The 18,998-nt window shown below is 33.5% G+C and overlaps 1 protein-coding gene across 1 annotated transcript; it reads right to left on the bottom strand.

The window, feature by feature from the left end:
• Positions 1-2,457: 2,457 nt before the first annotated feature.
• LOC106472462 (pyridoxal kinase-like) lies at positions 2,458-17,793 on the bottom strand (the record flags this gene model as incomplete). Its single annotated transcript, XM_013933114.2, has 9 exons — positions 2,458-3,414; positions 4,873-4,939; positions 8,049-8,170; positions 10,729-10,877; positions 12,404-12,489; positions 12,759-12,793; positions 13,996-14,079; positions 16,911-17,015; positions 17,739-17,793. Coding segments are annotated over 9 exons (816 nt in total), but the record flags the coding sequence as incomplete, so codon positions are not given.
• Positions 17,794-18,998: the final 1,205 nt, after the last annotated feature.

Below are 18,998 nucleotides of genomic sequence, written 5' to 3'. Positions count from 1 at the left end.
CTTGGATGTCTAATAAAACTGTTAATATGAATGTTAATCAGGTACGAAAGTCTATGTGATACTTACAAATTTATAGTAGCTTGTCCAGAGGAGTAATTTTGTATATTTTACAAGCTCGTGTTCATTTCAGATACCAACATATTTTCTTTAAGATTTGTGCATCTGGTAAAGAATACCTTTTTTTTTTACTTGTGGTCAATAAACTATGAAGTTTGACAAGTTTTTGACACCAAAATCTTTCTCTCACACACACACAAACACAAACATAATAAAAAATCAACTGTGATTACCATCGAAACAAAAATCTAGCCTTATAAGGGTTGCATAATTGTTGTGATTTCGTTACATAAACTTACTCAAGAGTTGAGCCTTATCAGTTTTCATTAATTTACTGTTGTATTACAAAAAAGCACTGGAGCTTTTAGTCTAATAAGTTAACTTTCCTCATGCAATATCGACTAAAACCTTTTGTAACGTTTCTTAGAAACTGCATCAATCTGAATTTCATTGGTTCATCAAGTTAAAACACAAACTTGGATCTACAGTTTATAAATAATTCAACTGTAATGACTAGGAACTGATATAAGACTATACGTACATTGTAAGCTGAAATTACAGTGTCACAAGTTATTACAGAATGTTAATAAAAAAAACATTTTCCTTTAAATTCTACTTTTATAGCTTCTCGTATGATAAAATTATCATAATCTACTTAATCTCTACATATTTGTGAGCATGCTAATTACTGAACTTTGACTAAAAACCACTGACTTTAAGTAAGGTAAGTAATGAAATGTGATAATTAACTTCGGAAACTGAAAGTTAATACATACAATTCCCAACTCTATTTAAATGTTTACGTACAGCTGAATTTTTAAATCAACAAATTTGTTGTATAACCACAATATAGATACATATACACAAGTCGTACAGATAATTGACTCCTTTCTCCTAATCATGAACTGAAGATGCAAATTCGATTAACAAAAATAAGAAAATTACTTAACTTCCAAGAAATTTAAAAAGAGATCAGTTTTGGTTCAAACAGAGGAAATGGTAAAAAAAAAAATACATTATTTAAAAAAATAAAGATTATTAGTCACTTATTCACTAATTACTTTTTGTCATACACAAGTTCATTCAGAGTAATTTTATACATAGTGTTCAGAAATTTTGTAAACAGATTTAAAACAAAATGGTTAGAAATTTGTTAACACAAGTTTAAGACAGAAATAAGGTACAAGGCTCGAATTTGATGGCCAGCAACTGTTATTAGATATTTGTTGATCATGCCTCCAGTGACTGCCAATAACAAAAAGAAATTGAAATATCAGAGATAATGCACGATATTTAATTTAGAAAATGTGTTAATGGAACACTTCCCTCCAGTCATCTTCCTCTAAACTTACCCATTTTGTTTTTGAATACACTGATCAACACGGAACAGACAAGTTCAATACAACATCTGAGAAATTAGAGATGAATGTGGAAGTTTACGGTTACCTTAATCTTAGCCTTTAAAACACTTTGGTACCAGATAAGTCACATTAAGACAAAAAGAAAACTGCAGAATATTATCAGTTCACATATATAAAAACCCTATAACCCGAGCACTTTCGAAAGGTGGACCTTTCTTCTTCAGGGGCAAACAGTTCACATGTTATACATTGAATAACTTACTGAAGGCCCAAAATCACCTAATAAAGATCCTGGCAAGACCAAATATGAAAATTTCTGAAAGAACTCGTTTCACTAAAGCTCAAATATTATACACACACACTTTTCTCTCGGACATTCCATCACAAATAAATATTTCAACTATTCTAAACTCATTTCGTTATTTATGTGCATCGTTTGAATCAATGAATTAAAATGCCACTGACCATGCTAGTAACATTTCATTCTTAACTGATACAGATTCTGATGGAGAGCTTGAAGTAGGAACAGAAGTTAGTAATAAACATGCTGATATTAATGATATGATTAACAAATACACAGACGAGTGACCTAACAGTGAATATAGTTGTTTGGCCACAGGATTTTTCTATCCTTTCTGGTTATTATGAATCTATCATACTCTCTTTCTTTTACCACAAACAGAAAGACCCATGTGTGGTGTCAGTTGGGGGAATCCTGCTCAAGAAATTCTAGGGATTTAACATTTATCATCCGTTCAGGACAAATTTTTATCACAGTGAAACTTTGGGAGCATATAGTAATGCAGCACCAGTTCAGTTTCCTGTCGTTACTGAGGATGTAATGATTTTTGTTACTGTTGACCATTTCAAACGCACGTGTTTAATGTGGATTTTCATATACGAACAAAATAACCAGTGTTGATAAAAATTAGCATGGTTGAGAATTAGAAAGCTCGATCAGATGCAAATGGATGATGGTACACGTAAAAACGAGGCCAATTTAAATGACGAAATTGAATAAAAGAAGACATTGCGAATCTGAATACAAATCTGTCTTTATTGTACAAGCTGAAACTGAAAGTCTGTGGTTCTTAGTACAAATAAATTTAAAAAGTTCATTTTTTTCTGAGTGTATACTCCACATGATGCAGTGAGAAGAGAAAACCAAAACTAGATGCAAAAATGATGGAATTATCAGTTTTTTAAAGATTATATTTAATCATTGCCAGGCAACTAAACAAACTGCCAATCAAATTGAAAAAAAAAAAAGACCACTAGGTTTGCTGATCAACCTTAAAACTGAAATTCGAGCCTTGTCGTAGATTATAACTACATCATGCGATATGAGAAAGAGGTTATAATACAGTGTTAGTCTGTGACTCCTAAGTTTAAAATCTAACCCCCTAAGAACTAATATAAAGAAATTAAATTCTGGACTTCATAAATTACAAAAAATGTCATGATATACAATTAGAAACTGTCAAGTGGTTTTGCGCTTTTGTCACGGGAAAACAAGTAAACCGAGTAAGTACTTAAACAAAGAAAGTTTAATATAATTTTTCTTGTTATAATCTACAGCCTAACGAATCACAATTATCTCGTACATGATATTTTTTTTTCCTTTAAAAAGTCAGTGTATTAAAAGTACAGTTCATGTAACTTGTCATTGCGTGTTCACATATATTATTGTCCTCTGTTGGTTCCATTTCTTTATTATTATTATTTCACTTTCAAAAAAGTCAACAATCTTAAATTATATCTCATTCTAATATTAAGATACACTGATTTTCACACACAAACATAACAATTAAAAATAACAACAGCAAACAATATGATATTTTGGTCATTTCCGCCCCTACAATTCCTAATAATCTAATAACGACTTAAACAATGCATGCTTCAATGTGAGTCGTGGGATTTTCAATAAATTCTCTACTCTGGATTAACTTTAGCTCCAACAATTCTGAATTAAATTTGTCTTCACTTCCACACATTTCTGAAATTCAAATAATTACAAAAATAAATCAACATGAGTGTAAAATAATAATTACTTAATTTTAATAACTCTCTGATGTCTAATGCAATTATTTCAAAAAATTAAATCGGTACAGCTGCATATTCCAGACATTCAAAACATTTTTTTTAACTCATAAAACATTCTAGTTACAGTAACATTTCAGTTAATAGAATCAACATTAAGTAACAAACCACGTGTCTGTGTTTTTACTTAAAATGCACAAATCATTACATCCACAAAAGTTACTTAGTTTGAATTGTCAAAAACTTCACACACTAAATTTCCACAAAATATTGAGTCTTGCAATATAACTGTTTGTATTTAAAATATATTTATTTTGAACAAAGATAAAATCTTTTGTAAGTATCAAGGGTTATATGAGAGCTCAGGTTAGCAGTTGTTGTTTTTTTATACGAACGTGGAAATAGATATAACGTGTTCGAGAGAAAGAACAATTTTTTTATAAATTAATAATCTTTTCTAAATCAAGTAAACATAGCATAACAGAATATAAAAAACAACTAACAGTTTTGAAAAGGCTATATATTTTTTCAATATAAAAATACCCACTTATCATTATATCTCATTTAAATAAACCTAATTATGTTAGAATACAAATGAGATGTTTCTCAAAAGATTCTTTTTGTGCAAAGAAAGATATCGCACTTTCCTCTACAAGCACAAATGCTACGTTTTGTTTTTAGGCTGAAGCAGGTTAAGAAATTCTGCTTTGTTTGTTTATTTTTTTTTTAGAGCAAAGCCACACTGGGCTATCTACTATATCTGGGAATCAAACTCCAGATTTTATCGTTGTAAGTCTGTATCTGTTGACTTATTGCTGTCCCATTGGGGGACATTCTACTTAGAGCTAGTAATTATTATAAGCTAGGTTTATAGTTTGTTGCAATACTACTTCTGCCTATTCTTACATAAAAGAGACTTACTCTTTCACTACTACAGTACACAGGACTTTCCAGGAGACTACGTTTGAAATACTAAAAAATATATATATCATGTGATTTACCACTTATCACTATATATATCATTATACGAATTTCAGGAAATTCCACCCCCTCATCTGTAACCCTGGATAAGAGCAAATCGAAAGAAGAGAACTATACAGGTCTTATAGGTGGTGGAACGTGTATTCTATAAATATAGGTTCATTGTGGCGAGTAAAAAGGATTAAAAATATCATACATATAAATTAAGTCTCTCTCTCTTCCGAGCATCAATAAAAATGTACGTCTCGAGCTTAAAAAGCACAGAAAATTAAACATCTACTTCAGAGTTTCTTCATAAACTGTCTTACTTTAGTGTCTAGATGTTTTTATCACTTTTGAAATTAATAGGAAGGGGTTTTAAATCATAAGAAATCCATGTTTTTTAAAATACACTTATGAAACTGTTTAAGGCCAATAATATAAAAAAACTAACCTTTAGCATGTGCGTATGTTTTCTTCAGCACGTCTTGTAGAGTGTTAACTGTCTTCTCACAGGCCACCTAGCAGGAAAATATTTCATTCTTCGTCCATTATTTAACTAATATATATATAACCAAATGGCAAACTAGCTTTAAAATCTGGCTCAATCCAAATAATTTAGCTGACAGAGAAGTTTTTTGAATAGCTGGAAAAATCGTAGTAAGTTTGTTTGTTTTTGGATTTCTACAGACTTTGCTCAATCCAAGTAATTTAACTAAAAGAGAACTTTTCAGACAATTGGAAAAGTCATGATAAGTTTGTTTTTGGATATTCTCACAAGCTAGACTAGAAGGAAGGTAGCTAATCAGCAGCATCAAATACTACTTTTGGGCTACTACTGTCGTGCCAAATAGTGGAATTTAAACATTATACTTAAACATACCCAAAGCCCAGGTACTCAACCTAAAAGTTACAGAATGTTGCATACGAGCCACAGGAATTGCAAACGGAAGGCATGCAACACCTAACTGGACAAGTCGTCCCCCAACCTGAAGAAGCTCAGAATTCAACAAACCGAACTCGCAATTACGGAGTCAATTCAAACCTCACTCAACCTGAAGAAACAGAGATCATCCAACCTGGGATTATGAACCTAAATCCTAACTCTCCATCTAAGAGGCAACACCCTTGTTCCCAGAATTACAAGGAGTTGAGGACCCTCTTCCATGATCATGGAAAGTAAGAGAATGACCAAAAAGAAGGGCCACGATCACAACTGGATAGTGAAGTGTCGTCTCTGAACCAGAAGTACAAAGAGGCTCCCACCTAGGCTGGACCAATTCCCCATCCAACATCTAGGAAAAACATCCAGGGTTAAGGATGGAAGGGTATCCAGCTTCGTTCTCTTCTCCTCGAGTAGAATAAAGAGTACAAACATCACTCAGGAAGAACAGACTTTTGTCCACCACTCCAACAACTGAAAACTCTGAATGGAAAGGACTCCTCTGCTCCACAAGAAGAGGGGGTGGGGAGAGGTGTGACTAGCAGTGGGAAGTCCTGAGGAATGATGCTCTAAAGACAGTGCAACCACATTCCCTATTTGAAAAGCACACCAACCCCAATTTGTTCAATTCAGGGGATAGCAGGGATGGGCAAGGTCCCTTCATGATAGTCTATGAGTGTTGGTCCAGTATTGTATATTATATCTGATATAGAATAACTGTTCACCAACCAAGGCAGTCTTATGGAACCCTCTATCTCAATAGAGCTCGTTGGTACCAGGAATTTAGTTATTGGTCTACTGGTAACTAGTGAAGATTTGGAAAAGCATACCTGACCAGACAACACTTGTCACTGAGTGGGATCCAAATGAGACTGACGAGAAGGTTCCTGAAAAGGAATGAAGTTACTCACCTCTGTGATAACGGAGCCAAGGCAAGTAGAATAGTCATGAGGGTAGCCAATACCCATCCAAGAAGAAGATTGCTAAGTCCTGTAAATAGTGCGATATAAAGGTATTAGGTATGGTCCTCATACCAACATGTACAATTCTCTCCAGCAGGTGACGCAACCGAGCTGCCAGGGACATCGATATATGTCAAACTTGAGGAGATGAGACCCTCAGAAGTCTCTGCTCCTACAATGAAAGACCAGAGTAAGCTATCCGAAACAGCTCGTCAAAGTGACAGGAGATAAGTTGCATGATATCAAAGGATCCTAATGGATAAATAACCGGTGACATGCAATACTTCAGTGAACAGAGTAAGCTATTCGAAACAGCTTGTCAAAGTGACAGGAGATAAGTTGAATGATATCAAAGGATCCTAATGGATAAATAACTGGTGACATGCAATACTTCAGTGAACACCACATAACAGTGGAGAACCCGAACAGGGAAGATGAATAGGAGAGAAAGCCTTATCTTCTTCGCTAGCTACTGCACTTTTAAGTATAAAGGACCCATCTGGATACAAAAGAACGTAGTTGGAATGGTACAGTGTCCTGTGAACATGAAGGACAAACACATCTGAACATCAATGCCCTCTAGCCAATAACAATATATATATTGTAAGTGAAAGATGATATAGGGAACATGATCCAGAAAGTTCAAAAGGTGGACATGTTAATTCATGGAGAACCACTATATAACAACAGTTGTAACAGACTGTTGCCTAGTGAGGGATTACAGTTGTAACAGACTGTTGCCTAGTGAGGGATTATTGTTTGAGCGTGCTCACTTACATCAGTTGTAACAGACTGTTGCCTAGTGAGGATTATTGTTTGAGCATGCTCACTTACATCAGTTGTAACAGACTGTTGCCTAGTGAGGGATTATTGTTTGAGCGTGCTCACTTACATCAGTTATAACAGACTGTTGCCTAGTGAGGGATTATTGTTTGAGCACGTTCACTTACTTCAGTTGTAACAGACTGTTGCCTAGTGAGGGATTATTGTTTGAGCATGTTCACTTACTTCACTTACTTCAGTTGTAACAGACTGTTGCCTAGTGAGGGATTATTGTTTGATCATGCTCACTTACTTCAGTTGTAACAGACTGTTGCCTAGTGAGGGATTATTGTTTGATCATGCTCACTTACTTCAGTTGTAACAGACTGTTGCCTAGTGAGGGATTATTGTTTGATCATGCTTACTTACTTCAGTTGTAACAGACTGTTGCCTAGTGAGGTATTATTGTTTGAGCGTGCTCACTCACTTACTTCAGTTGTAACAGACTGTTGCCTAGTGAGGGATTATTGTTTGAGCACACTCTCTTACTTCAGTTGTAACAGACTGTTGCCTAGTGAGGGATTATTGTTTGAGCGTGCTCACTCACTTACTTCAGTTGTAACAGACTGTTGCCTAGTGAGGGATTATTGTTTGAGCACACTCTCTTACTTAGTGAGCACACTCAAACAATAATCCCTCACTAGGCAACAGTCTGTTACAACTGAAGTAAGTGAGCGTGCTCAAACAATAATATTTCACTTGGCAACAGCTAGCTAAAGAATGTGAGCTCCAACAACATTCCTTCATTTGGTTCCAGTCTATGCTCTATAAATTATATTTTTCTTGGGAATTAATTCAGTTTTTGTTAAATTGATTTATAACTTCACTTTAGTTGCAATTAAATGTTTGACTCATCTTCCCCAATAATTTTCACACACAAATATCGAAATCCATAGTTTGTACCTTCAGATCATGCTGAGTCCTCGTCATCCAAGCAAGAAGAAGAGCAGTAAATAAATCTCCGGTTCCAGTAAACACTGCCGGAAGTTGAGGAATCTCAAGCTGAACCTGAATTTTTTTCCCATCTGAAAAAAAACAACATGTTTTGGTAAACCAACCCTATGATAAGAAAAATTAAACTGGTTGAATATAATAAGAAATTTAATTAGTCACTGAAAAAGAAAAAATTAAATATGTAATCAGACAAGGTCGACTTCTTTGTTAATACAATCTTTAATGTCAGCTTTTCAAATATGATATTACAAGATATTTTTCACTCATATCCCAGAATAGTTACAGATACACTCAAATAAGTATAATCTATAAAAGCTCTTAAAGTACATCAAGACCGTCTGTAAAACATAATTCATACAAGAAAATGTCGACCCTGAAAGTATGATATTTCCTTAGATAGGATACTACTGTTATACAGACTTGTCCATACAGTAAACAATCAGAATCGTTACGATCATGAAAAGGTCAAACATAACATTTGAAGTATGTTTATCTAGACCCATTACTTCCATTAAAAGGTCAAACATAACATTTGAAGTATGTTTATCTAGACCCTTTACTTCCATTAAAAGGTCAAACATAACATTTGAAGTATGTTTATCTAGACCCTTTACTTCCATTAAAAGGTCAAACATAACATTTGAAGTATGTTTATCTAGACCCATTACTTCCATTAAAAGGCCAAACATAACATTTGAAGTATGTTTATCTAGACCCATTACTTCCATTAAAAGGTCAAACATAACATTTGAAGTATGTTTATCTAGACCCATTACTTCCATTAAAAGGTCAAACATAACATTTGAGTATGTTTAGCTAGACCCATTACTTCCATTAAAAGGTCAAACATTATAATATTTATAAATCAGAACGTCAGAAAGAAAAGTATATTTAATTAACTATATTTATTACAAATACCAGGTTGAGTTTTAGTTTCACTCTAAGTAGTTTGCTCTGATCATAAGTTAATATTAATAATAATAATATTTGAAGTAAGACACTCTGCAGATCATTACAAAAGACAAAAAAATGGCCCAAAAGCTAAGATGGTAAAGATGAACAAATTATCACGAGGAGATACTTTCGTTTTATTCATGGTTTCCCAGAAGTCTCTCAATATTCAAAAAATAACAATGTAGAAATATGAAACTAGGAACGTACATCAAACTTTAAACAGCTGTTATAATCTTTTGGTTATACACTATCCTACCAAAAGTCATGGGTGTGAGGGCCGATATGATAAAATTGCCACAATGTAGGACTCAGCATTCATGGATCCAGGCATTGCGAACAGTGGACCTAGTCCATACCACAAGAAGCACCCCTAAACCATGATACTGCCACCTCCAAACTTCAGTTGGGATAACATACTCGAGTAATGAGCGTTCTCCAGACATCCTCGATACTCAAACATGTCCTTCGGACTGGAAGAGTGCGTAACATGACTAATTGCTCCACAGGACCGATTTCCATTGATCCACGGTCCAGATTCAGTGTGTCTTGCCCCATGCCAATCGACGGTGTGCATTTGGTTTGGTTATCAAGGCATGCAGCTCTTGATGTGTCATGGAAACACTCATAGGACTGCCTGTGGCTGCTCGCATCTCCAAACACAGATTCTCTAGGGGTCTGATGGCGAGATGAGGTGACCAGCCTTCTCAAGGCGTGTCAGATCCTGTCAGTCAGTATTTTTATGTCTACATGGTCTTTTCTTCGGTTCATTGTCACCTGTGGACTTTCATTTCTTCAGCCGATTGTTGACCTGGGAATGTTTAATTGTTGTGCAATAGCACGTACAGACATTTTCCCCAAATGACATCCAACTATTCTGAAACTCTATTAGCTCTTTCTGTGTACTCATTGTTCAACGTACAAGTTTGGAATGACCTGAGTAAACCACTGATCACACTTATAGGCCAAACTATTTGCATATTTCGTCATCACACCCATTTTTCTGCAATCAGAGGTGTGTCCCATGACTTTTGGTAGGATAATGTAAATAATATTTGTTGTACATTTGTTAACAGAAAAGCTTAACTAGTATTAGACCATTTTTAAACTGATTTATACAATGTCACTTTACCATGTAACAAATATAGGTAATCAGTAAAAATCTGTTCCAATATATAATGTGAAATAATGATTTAGGCACGAGCTTAAACATTATTTAATTATTTTAGGTTGTTTTATTGGTGATTTAAAAGGACTTAAAAACCCCATTAACATTGTACACAAATTACTGTTATAAGAGACCTTCAATAAGCAAAACTGTAGTCCACAGTAGTGTGTACGGCCAATCAAAGAAAAGATTAGGCCTCAACGTCACAGATTCTCCTTTCAATTTCACCTCTGTAAAATATATACGTAATCATGTGCAAATTTGTTCACTTTGAAATAAATAGATTTCAGATAAAAATATTTTGTTTTGTTTGTTTTTAATTATGCACAAAGCTACACAAGGGCTATCTGTGCTCTGCCCACCACGGGTATCGAAACCCGGTTTCTAGCGTTGTAAGTCCGCAGACATACAGCTGTGTCACTGGGGGGCTTTTTTTTTGTTGAAACAAGTTTATTTTTAAAGATGTTTATAGAGACAAAAAACCCACTAAAGAATGTTCTTATAACTTACTTTTGTTCGAACTTCCTAATGCTACAAGGACGTTGTCTGATCCTAACTCTGTGCTGGAAATAACGACGGTGGGAATTCCTCTCATGTGTAGAACTTCCATGGCTCGTACAACGTCACTCCTAGTCTTGATCTTAATTCCAGTCAAAAGCCTACAGAAAGTACAGAAATGGTCAACATAACCAGACCTAGACACTGCAGAAGCTCAAACAGTGCTGTTTCACGTAAAGCAGGTACATTTTTTTTATTATTACAGTGGTTATTTAGAAGACTATTACTTTTACAAGAATTCTAATAATTCTACTGTTTAAAATCAATTACTGATAAATAAAAAGGTTACTTTGGTTTAATTAAGAAGTTAAGATAGTGTTAAAATATTTCTACAATATTGTTACAAATTCTGTTGTCTATAGACAATCTTTTTATACATATTTTTTAGAATCATATTGTTAAGACGTGCATCTGTACTGAGTGATGTGATATCAACTGATTCGATATTTGGTACAATAATAGCATATCTTAATAGCCCAACCCGTAAGTAAATGATAGAACTTACTTAGTGATTTAACTCTATGGATACGGGTTGGGGTCAAAGTGCACACGTCACAACCTTCTACAAAGTTACATTCAATTTAATTTAAAAACTTCATTATCAATGCATGTCAATAAGCTTGGCATCAGAATTTAGTTTAAAATTCACACTTTTATGTTAACAATATAAAAAGAAGAATCTGATTTACAAATATCCTTAGATCCGGTGGCAAGGGTTAGGGTGCTAGACTCGCAATCTGAGGGCTGCGGGTTCGAATCCCAATTCCAGGGGGTTAGGGTGCTAGACTCGCAATCTGAGGGCTGTGGGTTCAAATCCCAATCCCACCAAACATGCTCACTCTTTCAGCTGTGGAGGCATTATAATGTGACGGTCAATCCTACTATTCATTGGTAAAAGAGTTGGCGGTGGGTGGTGATGACTAGCTGCCTTCCCTCTAGTCTTTTGCTGCTAAATTAGGGACGGCTAGCACAGATAGCCTTTGTGTACCTTAGCGCGAACAAACCTTCCGACCATTTGTGGCTATTATATGCTACGCAGCACACCATCTTGTCTGTGTTTAAATTTAAAACAATACAATAAGTAATGTAAGATAGCTTTGTGTGAAATTCAACACAAACCAAACCAAGATTCTTTACGAGACTAGTTTGTTCAGTTGCCAGATTTTGAAAAATTTAGCCTCAGCTACTTTATTTGATGTTTGGCTCAACCACCAAAACTCAAGTATTTTTAACCTGTTTATAAACATAGTTAGAAAGTCAGTTAAACCAATGGACTAGAAGGAAGGCATCTAGTCAGCAGCACCCACGGCCAACTTTTAGGCTACCCCCCGTCTGACTGAATAGTGAGCTTTAACCATCACTCAAAGTGTAACAGGAAATGAATGAATATGCTGTGGATTCACAGTCTAACATGCCAACCACAGGGCCACACACTGTGCTTTGCTACGTTTTCAATTAATTTCTCAACTTTAGAATTTTGTAACTTTCTGAAACAATTTCATGTATATTGCATGAAACATTATTCAAGGACTCAATACTAGCGACATCTGAAGTGCTAAAACACTGAAAACAAATAATCTGATTTTTAAGATTACGTTTAACCGATAATTTTATTACGATGACTTACTCAGCCTCAAATTGGTTGGGTGTGACTATATCAGCGAGTGGAGTAAGTTGGTCCCTATACACTGGTAGCAAGTCTTCTGGAACATACTGGAAAAAAAAGGAGAAGAGTAGACATGTATCACATATACTCTCAGTCACTAAACGTTAAAGTTCGGTAACAAAGAAAAAAAGAAAACCATTAAAGTTACTCGAACAAATTTTGATGTAAATGAAATATATAAATTTCTCAATTATTTTCTTGTAAAAACTGGAAAACTTACCATTTTTCCATTATCTCCCATAACAGGATCACAAACTGGAAAACTTACCATTTTTCCATTATCTCCCATAACAGGATCACAAACTGGAAAACTTACCATTTTTCCATTATCTCCCATAACAGGATCACAAACTGGAAAAAAAAAAAAGTAATTGATATATATAAATTGGGTTTTACAAAATAACAAGAAGTCAGACAACAATGTTCGTCTTTCATGAATTTTAAAAAGAACCTAAACCTAAATAATTACTGATCGTAGAATCTATACGACACTCTTAAGTCTTTGGATCCAAACAAATGATTCTTTGGAGTTAAACATCACGTGCTAGTCTTAAAATCTTCAAAACACAAGCTAGTCTTAAGATTTAAATAGCACTTTTTAATGTTAAGATCTAAACATCACTTGTAAGTGTTAGAATGTAAACAATATATACTAGGCTTAAGATCAAAACAACACAAACAGCCTTAAAATCTACACAGCCCTTGCTAGTCTTAAGATCTAAACCACACTTAATAGTCTTATGACTTAAACAACATTTGATAGTTTTAAGATCAAATTAACACTTAGTAGCCTTGCAAGTCTTAAAATGTAAAAAAAACACTTGTAGTCTTATGACCTTAGCAGCAACCTAAGCAATACAATTCTTTCAACAATAAGTTATACTACTTACTACGTGAATCACACACTGTACAAATGCATGCTATAGATTTAAAATTTATTATTTGAACCATTTGAAGCTCTGTACTGTTAGTTAAGGTTTGTGTTTTAGTGGAACACTCGTGAAGAAAACGTTGAGTGTCCAATTAAATAAAAACAACAATTTGGTGTTATAAGGGCATCTATTTCTAGTATTAAAATGTCTTTTATGCACTGCAAAAATTAAGAAACAGTTTTAATTTCTAAATATGTCTAGTCTTTCTTTGATTGATTGTTTAGGCACAGTATTCAAGATGAAACTTAGTTGAATGTACGACAACTGCCTGTTGTAGAAACACAAGTGTAGAGGACGACGTTTTCAAAGTCTTCTGCCTGAAGCAAAAAATTTTAAACACAAGTGACGGTAGTGGATATCATAATGTTGTTTCATGTTCATTCTGGATAAACAAAAAAAAATCTAAAGCCTTCACAATTTCTTAATATCACCAATTATTTTATCTAGCTCTAGATATCAAGTGACATTGGATATGTGGATATTGATACCCGGTAATCAATATACATATACACTTGTTTCTCAAAACAGAAATATTATTAATCAAACGTGCACAGGTTTAGTCCATTAGCCATCCATGCACAGAATGTTGAACAGTGGCAACAAACAAAGACTACATCTTACCATACATTAGGTCGGGATTTTTTTCCTTTAACTCCTTCACAACTTCTAATACTTTTCCCAGGAAAGATACACATCCAACATAACCTAAACCACAAATAAAAAATTACAGTCTTAAGCCAAACATCTCTATACCAAAATAGCTAAATTTTTCAAGTCTACACTGATGTTAGAGAGACAAGTAAGGCATTTAGTTGCATGGACTGAACTAGCAGTGTGTAAAAAAGGTCATATTACCCTACATGACTGTAAACCATAAATTAGTTATAGTAATATTTTTCTCTTTAACAGCATACAAAAGTCTTTTGTATCAGAAAGAGAGAGAAAAAAAAATTAAACAGTTAACTTAAAGCACAAATGTTACCATACTAGATCAAAATATAGAGAATTAAAATATATTATGTTTAGGCTTAAAGAGGGCTCCCACAGAAAGCTCTTTACGCTCCTGGACTTTTTAAGTTGCCACTCATTAACTAGCTTCTTTATAGAGTGAGTGAAAGTTGCTAATATTTATTATGGTATATTCTTCATAATGTTCTGAACCAATTTTTTATTTAATCTTCCAAGACTGAGTTAAAACTATATCTACAAATGTGATAACATTTTAAATGTTCACCACCACCTTGTGACAAGCTCCACTGGTCAATGACGTGTCACTGCAGTATCCTTGACCCCCCTCACCCTTTAGGTTTTTTTTTCTGTACGTAAACTTGAGCCACTTGTCAATATGTTTGGGTAGAACACTTTTACAAACACCTCCTCACAAGTAAGTTGTTGTATACATGACAGTAATCTTTCAAGTTCTACTACCCCCTACATACATCTGTCTTGTTAGTTCCAGTAAAAAAAAAAAAAGATTTGTATAAGTTGTATTTGAAAAGATTGTAAACAAAGTTTTTCCAAGGTGTTTCGGAAGCGTGTTTATTTTAATCCTATCCGACAGTTCGGCGACAATTATAGCGACAAAAGTTCAGACACACATACATCACACGGTTAAAAACACACATCATTAATCTTTTCGATTATCTCCTATCCAAAATTAAAGTGTTGCACATGAAAATGAGGTAACATTTTCTAAACATAAAAGTTTGTCACTTTGACCTTGCTGGTTTTTCTAGTAACAGTGACACATCACCTTCCCTGCAGCTTGTTTTTCCCTCAGGTCACAACATTAGCAAAGTTCAAACAGAATCTGAAGTTAAAGAATACAGTATTTTTTTTTTCTGTTTCAAGACAGCACAGTTTAGCAGTTCTTGGACATTAGTTAAACTTACAAGTTGTTATATAATGAAGAGAAATTATTAAAGGAAGTTTGTGTTCAATAAGTATTTCTGTAATCAAACTTTGAGTAAGGAAGACCTTAACTAGCATTTCCACAAGCACAAAACCGTATGAACTGTTATTCAAATATGTAAGTGTTGTTCACTGTATTTCCCATATTTGAATCAGCTGAAAGACTTACTAGGTTAGATTAATGTTGTTTTATAGTTTTTAAACACTTAGGTATGTCCACTATTTATCCTACATAGTCTATACCAAACTGGCACTGTCCTGTCTATTTAAATATTTCATAAATTAACTTCAGGACTCAGCTGTAACTATATGTACACAGAGTTGACACATGGTGACCCTCCAGGTCTTCTTGACCAGTGGATTTCTTTGATGTGAATGAATCAGTGACACTCCTGCACGAGTAGAACTGGACCATGTATATAAAACAAAGGCAGGTGTAAAAGTATAATTTTCATATTTTATTTACATATATCTAATTTTGTTGTCAATCGCATCTTTTAAAGTATAGCCAAAGAAAGAAAAATTAAAATTCAGCTTTCGACTTAGTATTATTTAGCCTGGTTTTTTGATTTCGTCCCCAATATACAAAGTCTAAAGCCACTCAATTTTTTCTATATTCACATGATAATCCCCCCCCAGTGGCACAGCAGCATGCCTGCGGACTTCTACTGCTAGAAACCGAGTTTCGATACCAGTGGTGGGCAGAGTACAGATAGCCTTTTGTGTAGCTTTGTGCTTAATAAGAAACAACAATCAGTGATAAACTTATGACACGGGTAAAAAATAGTAGTTCTTAATTTCTTTTTAACTATAGCATATTTTTTTTGAAGTGGACATTCTTTGGGATATAAAGCTTGGTTTCTGCGGAAAAAACAAAATAAAACAGAGTATCATATAAGTATCCGCGTAATAAAATAAATGGTGCGATAAAATAAGTGGTGCAATGAAATAAATGGTGTAATAAAATAAGTGGTGCAATGAAATAAATGGTGTGATAAAATAAATGGTGTAATAAAATAAGTGGTGTGATGAAATAAATGGTGTGATAAAATAAGTGGTGTGATGAAATAAATGGTGTGATAAAATAAGTGGTGTGATGAAATAAGTGGTGTGATGAAATAAATGGTGTGATAAAATAAGTGGTGTGATAAAATAAGTGGTGTGATGAAATAAATGGTGTGATAAAATAAGTGGTGTGATGAAATAAATGGTGTGATGAAATAAATGGTGTGATGAAATAGGTGGTGTGATAAAATAAATGGTGTGATAAAATAAGTGGTGTGATGAAATAAGTGGTGTGATACGTCAGGGTCAAATGTGAAAATTACTTAATTTATAGATTTCTCGTGATTAATTAGGAAGCTTGAGATTAACATATAACTTCATTGAAGTAACTGTTATAATAAATGCAAAGTTTTTACTGAAACCAAAAACATGAACATCTACTTATAAACAATACGACTGCTAATGAGAGTAATAGCTGATGAAACAAATTAATTCACAACAGTAAAATATCTACCACAAACTAAAATACAGATGTTTAAATTTGGGGAGAAATGATCCTAACAACCTATGGTTAAATAGAGATTCTTAATATCAAGAAAACAATCTCTAGTTCGATATACCTGTCAGTAAATGTGTATAACGCTGCAGATGATTGAGTTTCAAGCCATCAAAAATTTCACCCAACTCTTCTGCATCTAATATCTGACCTTTCCAGTACTTGTATCCTATAAACATAAGAGTCAGTTATTTTAGTTCTATTTATGCATAAAAACAAAGAGGTGCTTATAAAGAACGACTTTAATCAGAAATAGACAAATTGTTATTAACAGTTTCAAATGAAAGCAATCAAGATTTCAGTTTTTTTGGCCTTGGGTGTTATAATATTGTAAATAGGGGCTTTCCCAAAATTTCAGAAAAAATTAAATTGGGTTAACTATTTGATATCTTGTGTTTGAGTTTTGTAAAAAAAAAAAGGGAAATTTTATGAATAGCTAAAAATTAAGTTAGTGTAAATGTTTAGGTAAGAATCTTATTTTTTTAAAGATCATATTAATAATAGAAATATAATAGTAATAATGACACAAAAATGTCATTCCAAAAACAACAAGTTCATGTTTTAGGGAATCTTGATCCTGCTTAGTTTATAGATTAGTAATAAATGTAAAAACAAAACTCAAACACAAATAACTTGTTTGTTTTTTTCTAAACAAATGAGTAATCCTTTCAGTAGGATGTTTAATGACTTCTTTAATTGTCATTGGTTTAGTACTACACGTACTGAACTAACTACATTAGCTGTTTATAATGTAATGCAGAATGAATAAAAAGGTCATGTGTTTAAGCAGTAAATCTGTGAACAAATAAAAAATGTTTTAACCATATAGGAACTGCTTAAGCTCTCAATCTTACAAGCAACTTTACAAAATTTTTAACAAGAAGTATATGACCTGTATGGTTTGATAGCTGCACAGAATTGATGGTGTCCACTTCAAATCCAAGAATCTAGAAAAAAAAAAAAATTAAAATAATAAAATATATCACGAATAGATTATTACCAATCTTAAATATATTTCTTAGAAATCTTATCTCACAAAAACAACTTCCGGCAGGAAGGTTCCCGATTAGTTTTAGGAAATATAGTGTACGTGTTGGAACTTGAAAACGACTGAAGTTTCTGTTGAACGTTTAATATAGAGCTTGTAAAGTTTAAAGTACAAATTGTTTTTATAGCCAAAGTTCAGCAGTTTATTATTGTAAAACTGATAAATTCAAATGATTAAAATAATCCAGGGGAAAGTATTTAAAAAGTCATTCTCTAGTTTTTACACTGTCTGACTGACAACAGTACGAATTTTGCAAAAAAAACCAGACACACAGTATAAATTTTTTCCCTAGTTTTTATATATATTTCTCCTTTTTTTTCATTCTTCCTTCTCTCCCAACTTTTCTCCTTTTTTTCGTGACTCAAAGTCCTTCCCAAGTTTTCAAAATCTCAAAAATATTTACATATCTTTCAGACACTAGCTGTGTTTGGAATATATACCTCTGCAATATTCACAAACACGATAACAAATGTAATCAATCTAACAATAACTAGAATAATAATAATAATATAAACATCAATGTTAGTCTTAACTTAAATTTTGATGTTAAACTGATGGTCCAGAATATAATGATACATTCATTGAAAAACTTGTTATATACACACATGCAATATAATGCACACTTTTGTATTCTGTTTATAGTGAAAAAAAAAAATCTTGAGACTAGTTTTTTTTTGGCTAGACAGACCAAATACATGGTTAAGTATGTTATATTAAAATGATTTTTTAATATGCAAGTCAACAAGTTCTGTGTCAAACACTGCTGATATATCAAGTTGTATTGAAATGGAACTACATTTTTCAATGTTTGGCATAATGTGTAGGTAGTCTGTTGCACTTGAACTGATTACTTTTGGGAAAAGCACGTAATAAATCTTTCTGAAGCAAAATATTCATACACACGGATGATGATGTGTTCAGAATGGGGATTTAGAGTTTCCAAAACAGGGATAGCCCCTTTTACTTGTCGTCAATGAAAAACAAAGGAACATGGATCAACTTGGAGGGCCAGTGCCATCCAGAGAGTGAGACCTGCAATAAGTCATACCATAGACATGGTAAGAGCAAAAGGTGAAAAACCACAAAAATAAAGGTCAGTGGAAA

Source organism: Limulus polyphemus, unplaced genomic scaffold, assembly GCF_000517525.1.
Source record: "Limulus polyphemus unplaced genomic scaffold, Limulus_polyphemus-2.1.2 Scaffold5353, whole genome shotgun sequence".
NCBI classification, from domain to species: domain Eukaryota; kingdom Metazoa; phylum Arthropoda; class Merostomata; order Xiphosura; family Limulidae; genus Limulus; species Limulus polyphemus.
Note: the sequence above shows the minus strand (reverse complement) of the source record. Positions and strands in the feature narration are given on the sequence as shown.